At 31.5% G+C, this 9,061-nt stretch overlaps 1 protein-coding gene across 1 annotated transcript; it reads right to left on the bottom strand.

Annotated features, from left to right (window-relative positions):
• Nucleotides 1-971: 971 nt before the first annotated feature.
• LOC149388474 (laccase-11-like) lies at nucleotides 972-4,427 on the bottom strand. The gene is made up of 5 exons (XM_089624633.1): nucleotides 4,357-4,427; nucleotides 3,902-4,016; nucleotides 2,501-2,635; nucleotides 1,475-1,841; nucleotides 972-1,063 (listed from the first exon to the last, which is right to left on the bottom strand). Exons 1-5 carry the CDS (start codon nucleotides 4,425-4,427, stop codon nucleotides 972-974), a joined length of 780 nt encoding a protein of 259 aa, XP_089480759.1.
• Between the last annotated feature and the right edge of the window lie 4,634 nt (nucleotides 4,428-9,061).

Below are 9,061 nucleotides of genomic sequence, written 5' to 3'. Positions count from 1 at the left end.
TACAAAAGAGGATTTAGAGAGAGTTAGGGAAGAATGGGTAACTTATGTACAAACATTTATTAATTGTGATGATTAGTTAGTTTTTATATTCAATTTTGGATTGGTTTTAGATGTAAATATTTCTTTTGAATGTTTTGGAGATGTATATATTATTTTTTGGATTGAAGGTTATTTTCAGGTGCCATATTTTTTAAACCGGGTTTAGTACGTGTAAAAAATGATTTCAGGTTCAAAATAAAGTCTTCGCCGCGGCGTATAACGTTCGCCGCGGCGAAAAATAAGAGTCGCCGCGGCAAAAAAGATACCGAGAGCACATTATTCATGCATCAAAAACTCGCCGCAGCGATGTTTTAGTTTCGCCGCGGCGATATACACCTCGCCGCGGCGAAACTAAAACGTCGCCGCGGCGGGTTTTTAAAAAAATATTCAGAAAACTTCTACAACGGATAAAAATCCGTTGTAGAATACTCTCGCCGCGGCGCAGAACCTAAGTCGCCGCGGCGTGAACCTCGCCGCGGCGAAGTATAATTATAGCCGCGGCGAAAACATTCTACAATGGATTTTCAATCCGTTGTAGAATCATGTCACCGCGGCGTGGAACGTACTTCGCCGCGGCACACAAGTCGCCGCGGCGACGTATTATTTCCGCCGCGGCGACATGATTCTACAACGGATTGAATATCCGTTGTAGAATTTCTCGCCGCGGCGAAAAATATACTTCGCCGCGGCGAGATGTTTGAAAACATTTAAAAATTACACAATGGATTCAAACCGTTGTAGAAGCTTCTACAACGCTTAAATATCCGTTGTAGAAGCTTAGTTTCTACAACGGATCATTAAGCGTTGTAGAAAGCTGTTGGATTTTACAACGGATTTTTAAGCGTTGTAGAAGCTTCTACAACGCAGGATTCTACAACGCTTAATAAGCGTTGTAGAAACATTCTACAACTGTTTTTAAGCGTTGTAGAATCCTAGTTTTGTAGTAGTGCATTTTCCACTACAAATGCTGTTTTCAAACCCCAACCCGTGTGAACCTCCAAATGACAGTGCATAAACCACACTCCTGCAAATAATTACCATAAATTATTGCCACAGATATATAAATATTTTTCTCCTCTCCGTTTTGACAAAAATAAAAATAAAAATAAAAATAAAGGGTTCCATAGGTGAGTGAGTGAAAGGAGAAAAGTATTTTTGCGGCTGCTATTATTGTTAGCTAAAGTCAACTTTGGCTAATCATTCATCAACAGATTAAAATATACTATATTGTTTATATATTAATAAATATATTAATTTAGGTTATCTAATTCTAATCAGCAAAGTTCAAAGATGATTGACTTTTTTATTCTTAAAATATTATTTGGCATGTATAAGAGTACGTTGTATTTGGAATGTGAAATCAATAAGTGAAAAAAATTGTTTGTTTGCATGATTAATCGTGGTTTAATTAATGACAATGAAAAATAAATGTTACCTGGGTTGTCAGCCCTAAATCTGATGGCGGTCCAACGTCCACCGGTGGGAACTCCAACGGTGTTTCTTTCAGGAGGATCAACTAAGTTGAACTTAAGCGGGTCTTTACTAGAGTTAAAGTTACCGACTCCGCTTCCAACCACAAAAAAGTTATATCCATGGAGATGGAAAGGGTGTGATTCCACAGTTAGAAGATTAGCGTCTTGTAAAACCAACTCGATGCTCGAATTGAAAGCAAGTTTGTTGACCTTCGTCCCGGCTTTGGTTGCGAGATTCGCGGTCAATGGGGCGCCCGTGTAGTTGAAAGCGGCTGGTGGGCGATCGGGGAAATCGGTCGCGAAAACCCCTTTGATTCCAAAGTAGCGAGCCTGAACAATTTAACAATATATCGTATAATAAGATAGTTGAAAGTTATATACAATTAAATAAGGGCCGTTATTAAGTTATATAGCCACACGGATATAGTGGATTGAGATATAGCCCACCTTTGGTTAATTTCTTGTAAGTAGCCAAGTAAACTTATTAACAAATTAATAAAAGCCTTATTTAACACCACCAAACATATATTTTAGGTAGTTAATACGCTGCCACGTATGCAAGTTGGCTATTTACAAATTATTTACCAAAGGTTGGCTAATTTACAATTCCTATAGTTTAGGTGGCTTACGTAGCCAATTTTTTTATTAAATAAATCAATCAAATTTTGGGAGACGATAAAAAAGTACTTCTTCGTATTTTCATCTACATAAGAATGAATCCGAATCATCTATCTTTTTTTTCATGTCTCGCTACATGACTCTTAAATAAAAAATTATAACGCCGTCACCTTTTTATTATTGTTATTAGATTTAGAATAATAATTAAAAGAAATTGGGATGTGACTTATTTTTATTGGATATACGAAAAGGGACAGACGATCTAGATTCCATAAAATAAATTCAACGATTTTGTATTTTGTTATACGCAATTTCTCTCGATCTATAGTTCAATAATAATAGGAAAAAAAATTCTTTCGTCTATTTTATACCTGAAGAAGCCCGGTTTGAGGCATCACGAAACTTATATTGTTTATAGAGGCAGTGAGTTTCGTCCCGTTGAGGCAGCTAGGGCAAGGGTTTATCAGTAGACCGGGATGGTTTGCCCTAGTTTCAGGTCTTTTAGGCTCCGTTTGGAACCCGGAAAATAAGAGAGAAAGTGAAAATAATAGAGAAAATGAAAATGTAAGAGAAAATAATAGAAAAAGTCAAAATTCTAATTGTGTTTGAAAGTCATAGAAAATATGAGAGAAAATTGACGGGAAAGGTTAATTCTAATTGGAATATATTTAGAACTTTCAAAGGTTAATAAATACCACTCGTCAGAAATATTATAAATTATATGCATATGATTAATACAAACAATTGTGTGAAGGACGAGTCAATGGTTTGATATCCATCTCCTCAATCAAACAAAGAGATTACAATTTCATTAACGCCACATTTCAACAGCCATTATTGAGAAGTAAATTTGATATTATAAGATGTGCATGCAAACATATTGAAATCATGTAGTAATTTTTTTTTATACTAAATTGTATTATTTGTATTTTTCAAAACGGGGTAAAAACACTGGTATATTCCTTTATAAAAGGGTATAGTTAAGGGGGTAAAAAAGGCTAACTAGCCATTTAATAAGACAAGGGAAGTTCAGTTACATTTGTTAATCAAAAGTTAGCGTGTACGCAGGCTCTTGTATTTAAAAATGGGCACTTTCTTTTTTTCGGGAAAACCCCTAATATATTAATTAGTTAATCAAATTATAATAATAATATCGCCACCTAGACGTATTGTTACGTCTCAATTCGTAGTTTCTGAAAAATTATTATTTATCAGTAGATAAATCTTTATCTTATATTATGAAAAAATTATTTCCGTTTTTGAGGTCTTTCTTGGGGAAGTAGACCGGGATGGTTTGCCCTAGTTTCAGGTCTTTTAAGGTGAAGAAGACCATTATGTTGGACTCCATGTGACCCATGGGGTTTGTGGAATGGTTTTGTGGTTTGGAATGATGATCTCTATATATTATGTTTTTGTGGTCTTCAAGACTATTTCCGGATTGAACATGTTGAGAAATAAACTGAAAAAAAAAATACAATATCATTATTACCATGTAAAAGAACAAACATCAGTAGAAAAAAAAAATTGAGAAAAAAATCACAGTACAAGAACAAAGGTGAAAACTTTTGTGATTGAATAAGCAAAATCCAGATCACTAGATATTAAACAACACTTGTGAAACTAACTAAAACATCATAAACCATATCTCTTATATACGTCTTAAAGTATATTGCTAAAATTTATTTATCAAACTATATACCTACCTCTCAGAGACTTTGAAAGAGAATAAGTAAATGGAAAAAGTATTAAATGAGTATTTGGTTGAGCTTTACCAGAATTAGCAGAGATGAAGAACGAGTTTCCAACCTAGTTTGATTCCCATTTTCTTTCGAATAATGATCAGCCTTTCCTTCTTCCACCCCTGAATAATGCTCACTCCAATTCACACTTTAATTTTTTTTTCTCTTGCTATTATATTTGGCATTGTCTAGAAAAAAAATCACTATTGTAAAAATATAAATTAAAACCAACACCCTCTCGTGGGGACCAGCCGAGTTGATAATAACTACCTGTTAATTATAAACAACTAGCCACATTATATTAAGGGAGAGTGAGAATACTAGCTCAATCGTCAATCAACCTACCAATATTAGGAGAATAACCCAAGTTTGAATAAATTAAGTGAATAGCTTTCACTACCTAAATTACCCTCATATATAAGAGCAAAACTCAATTTTCCCAAAACCTAAACTTAAACTCGTTCTCGTCTTCGTCCATTTCATGTCACCGATCCACTTCATGCCGCCGATCGCCGCCGATCCATTTCACGCCGCCGCGTCGTCGCCAATCATCGTCCATCTTCGTTGTTGATCTCTAACGTCGCCGGCGAGATCCGTCATAGACGCCGTCAAGATCCGCCATAGATGGCGTCGATTTCATCGAGCTCCGACGGCGGCGATGCTCGACCTCACTGGAACGAACCAGCTCGACCACTGTGCCGAGGAACAAGACGAAGAAGGGAAGGCGATCTGCTGCTTGGCGGCGCAGGGAAGGTACGGCGAGGATTGGCCGGACTGGTGAGGAGAGAGAGTGGTGAGAGATCGGAGGTGGAGAAGAAGAAGAAACAGTTAATTGCTGATCCCTAACTCGCGGAGAATCGACAGTTCAGATTGACTCGGAAATCGGCGGGGGGAGAGGAATCGGCGGCGGAGAGGAAATCGGCGGCGATGGAGGGGATTGAGGAGAGGCACTTTGTAAATTCGCGAATTGGTTAATTTAATTAACCTACTGGAGTGAGTTAGGTTAATTAATTAACTGATCTGTGAAGGATTTGAAATTAAAAAAAAATTACAAAAATCATAACTTAAGTCAATTGATATTCAAAGCATTCAATTAATTAACCTAATTCCGAAATTCAATCATTTAGTAAATTAACTTTACTTACAAAAAAATCAGAACCTAAACTAATATTCAACCAATAAGTTAATTAATTAACCTAACTCGCTCCAGTAGGTTAATTAAATTAACATATTCACGAATTTACCAAGGATGTTATGATCTAAGCCGAAAATATGGGCTATTTACTTAATAAAATGAAACTTGGGCTATTCCCCAAATAAAAATGACAAACTTGACTAGTTACAACAAATTTCACCTATATTAATTTTAGGCTAAATAGTTCTATCAAATTCAAACTATTTAGTATTTAAATTATTTTTATCCTTATGCAAAAAAGTTCTAGATTATTTGGGATCTTTTCGTATTTTATAAGATAAAGGACATGTATATAGGACATGTATATATATTAAGGTAAAGGACATCTCATTTCTCTCTCATATAATTGAGTTTGGTTAGGAAATTAATAATAAAATATGCACGTACAAATAATTTAAAGCTCACGTCAGACTATTCACATATTTTTAAGTAGAAGTCGTCCCATTGAAAAAAAAAGGTAGAAGTTATCCCCAAAAATAATTTGGACGACACTATTTTTTAGGAAAATCGACATCAATAATACAAATTGTTTGTTATTTATCAAAAATCAACTAAAACTCAAATATTGATATATTTATCACGAATTGATTGATTCTGTGACACATTTTATCATCAACATGGTTGATTTCGTGACATATTTAATATTAAATATGTCAATATTTGAGTTTTAATTGATTTTTGGCAAGTGACAAACAATTGATATTATTGTTGTCAATTTTCCAATTTTTTGTATGTAGATATGAGTTCAATCACTTAAAATAACATTCATTGTTTTTAAAGTTTAAATAATTTATTTGTAATTTGAGATTAAATATTTCATATAATTAAATATACAATATATGTAAACGTATGAATAAAAAAAAATAGAGGTTATAATTATATTTTCAATCACAGGAGGGGATTTTGTAAACCTTTCATTTATTTTAGAATAATTTGGCAGCCAATGGAAATTTTGCTGTTCGGACAAATTTGATTTGTGGTTTGAATTTTATCTTAAATTATGAAGTTTGGTACTGTATTTATTACAATGTATTGTTTGTAAATATAATTTTCATTATGATTGTCAATATTATATAATTAATTAAGACTTTATACTTTTCTGATTTCCGTTAAAAGAGATTTCTAAAAAAAAAAACCAATGAATTACGATTTTGTGTAATTTGGTAATCAGCTTCATAGGTTGTTAAATTTTATTAAGTTAATAATAGATTATAAATTATGTCAATTCTTATCGACAAATATTTTTCATTTGAAAATTTTTAGAATTCTTTAATTTTTTGGAAAAATATAACCATCTCCAACCATTGGTAATCGGTATTTTAGTAATTTTTCCGACAATCCAAATTCAGGACTGCAATATATTGGTACCAGTTAGTGGAAAGATGGCAGCCAAATAAAGACGAATGTTTCCAGCAAAAAAAAAAAAAAAAAGACGAAGATTATTATTTTGAAAGGACTAATTTCTTTTAGGCAGAAAATTGCCTTTACTTTTGTCAAAATATATCCCCGAAGATTTACTTATAACATGTTTGGGACAGATCACATATTCTAAATGAACATTAATCATGGATTCATAGTGTACTTAATTAACTAGAGCATATAAATCAATTTTAGGGTTTATGCACAACCTTAATTGGGCATACAAAATGAAGAACATATCAATTTAGTGGCGTATATTACCTCAAATGTCAATTTTAAAATATTTTTATTATTATTTTACATCCAATAACTTTACACCAACCCATCTTAAAAAAAAATCATTTAGCTTTGCTAAAAATTTCATTTAGAAAACTTGAGAAACTAAACTCTATTACCTCACATTTAATAATCAAGCTTCAAGTTGAACACTTAAAAAAAACACTAAAAATAACATTTTAAAATTTTCAAAATCACTAGAAAAATAAAAGGTAAAATGTTTGAAATCACTAAAAAAATGAAAACAAAAACTTCAAAACGATGAAGAAGATCAAGACCAAAAAAAAAAAAAAACACTTAGAAAAATCACTAATATTAAAATAATATTTGCAAATTTTTGCCTTCATTTTTATATCTTAAAAAATTTTGTCTATATTTTTTTTAGTGATTTCAAAATTTTTGTCTTTATCTTTTTAGTTGTTTCGAAGGTTTTTAACAAGGGTATTTTACATGTTTTACTCACCAAAAAGTTTGATTTTCTTAAAGTGTTCCACATTAAATTTGATTTTCAAATGTGAGGTAACATCAAACTTAGTGTTTTTTAATTCATGCACTTAGACAATATCCTAAACCAATATTTCTAATATATATATATATATATATATATATATATATATATATATATATATATATATATATTTAAGTACAACTGTACAAGTACAAGTCCTAATTTTATTTTCAATTAGAGGATCAGAGAAATCATATGTCAGAATTACTTTGCCTATAAGATAGTTCAATTGTTGGAAATTAATTAGGATGGGATGCTCTATAAGTTCTCTATCTAAGTAAATCTTCCATGGATTTACTTTGCCAAAAGTATAAGCATATTTTTTTTTCTGCGCCTAAAAGAAATTGATCATTTTAAAATAATAAAATCGTCTTTTTTTGCGGTCCTAAATAATTTAACTATCGATTGCCAAAGATGTATATTATTGGCTATCGTAGGGTCCTAAATAGTACGAGTTGCATATTATAAAATTCTGACATATGATTTCTCTGATCCTCTAATTGAAAATAAAATTAGGACTTGTATATATATACAATTTATACCGGAACGAATGGTTATCTTGATTCATTAGAAGTTGCACATGTAAGAAAATTTATCGTTGATTTACGTATTTACTTAAAAATGAATAAACCTAAATTCCAAGAAATCATATCCTCTACCAAGACATTTACTGAGGAAGCATAAGTCCTTTTGAAAGAAGCTATTCAGGAACAGATGGATCGTTTTATCCTTTAAAAAAAAATTTCAATTAGAGGATCAGAGAAATCATATGTCAGAATTTTATAATAGAAAAATTAGTCGATCTAAGCCACATAAAACATTACAATTGTAATCTAGCCAACGTTTCATTTAATTTTCGAATCTAGCCAAATTTGATGACGTGTCATATTTATGTAAGATGGTATTTACTATATTAGCCTTGATTTGGTTTCAAAAATACTAGCCCACGTTTTGAAACTTGGTTTTGTAGCCAAATTTGTTATATTCGGTTTATATTTCGAATTTTAAAAAAAATTCTATACTTAGCAAAGTTTGTTATTGAGCGTTTTTTTCTTTAATTAACATTATAGTCGTGTAAGCAAATACAGTGTAAATGTTCGTAAATTTTTGTTAATCTCCGTTGCTTTGTTAATTTCTGTTAATTATGGTAAATTTACATATGTGCAGGTGGAGCCGATTTCTTTCCTTTCCTTTAATACGCATTTAATACGGTATTTTTGTTTTCCAAATTTATTTTCTAATTTTGAACGAGATTTTATCATAATTACGTGTATTCATTATCTTGTTTGACTTATTCAATCAAATAAATATTTTCTTTCCCTTTTAATTACATCACCGAATCTCATATTATGAATTCAAAAAACTGAAATTAAATTGCTGAAATTATAGCCGTGTAAGCAAATACAGTGTAAATGTTTGTAAATTTTTGTTAATCTCCGCTGATTTGTTAATTTCTGTTACTTATGGTAAATTTTTTGTGCATTTATTGCATTAAATTTTCTCTTTTAATTATATCACCGAATCTCCTATTAAATTAGCTAAATATTCAATTAAATTGCGAAAAAATATGAAATTAATTGGCTGTATACAATTCAAACCGGTCAAACGTGGGCTAGTGTTTTGATCAAGTAAGTATAAGAAAAATGGTAAATTAGGTATTTTATATCCGTAAATTTCAGTAAATGGCTAGATTGCAAAATTTACCAAACGTTGGCTAGATTTCAAAAACCATGTTTCAAAATGGCTACGTTGCTAGTTTACCCTTTATAATATGCAACTCGTACTATTTAGGACC

The sequence above is a fragment of the Urtica dioica genome, chromosome 8 (assembly GCF_054948205.1).
Source record: "Urtica dioica subsp. dioica isolate 48M chromosome 8, U.dioica_male_clone48M_v1_H2, whole genome shotgun sequence".
In the NCBI taxonomy this organism is placed as follows: domain Eukaryota; kingdom Viridiplantae; phylum Streptophyta; class Magnoliopsida; order Rosales; family Urticaceae; genus Urtica; species Urtica dioica.
Note: the sequence above shows the minus strand (reverse complement) of the source record. Positions and strands in the feature narration are given on the sequence as shown.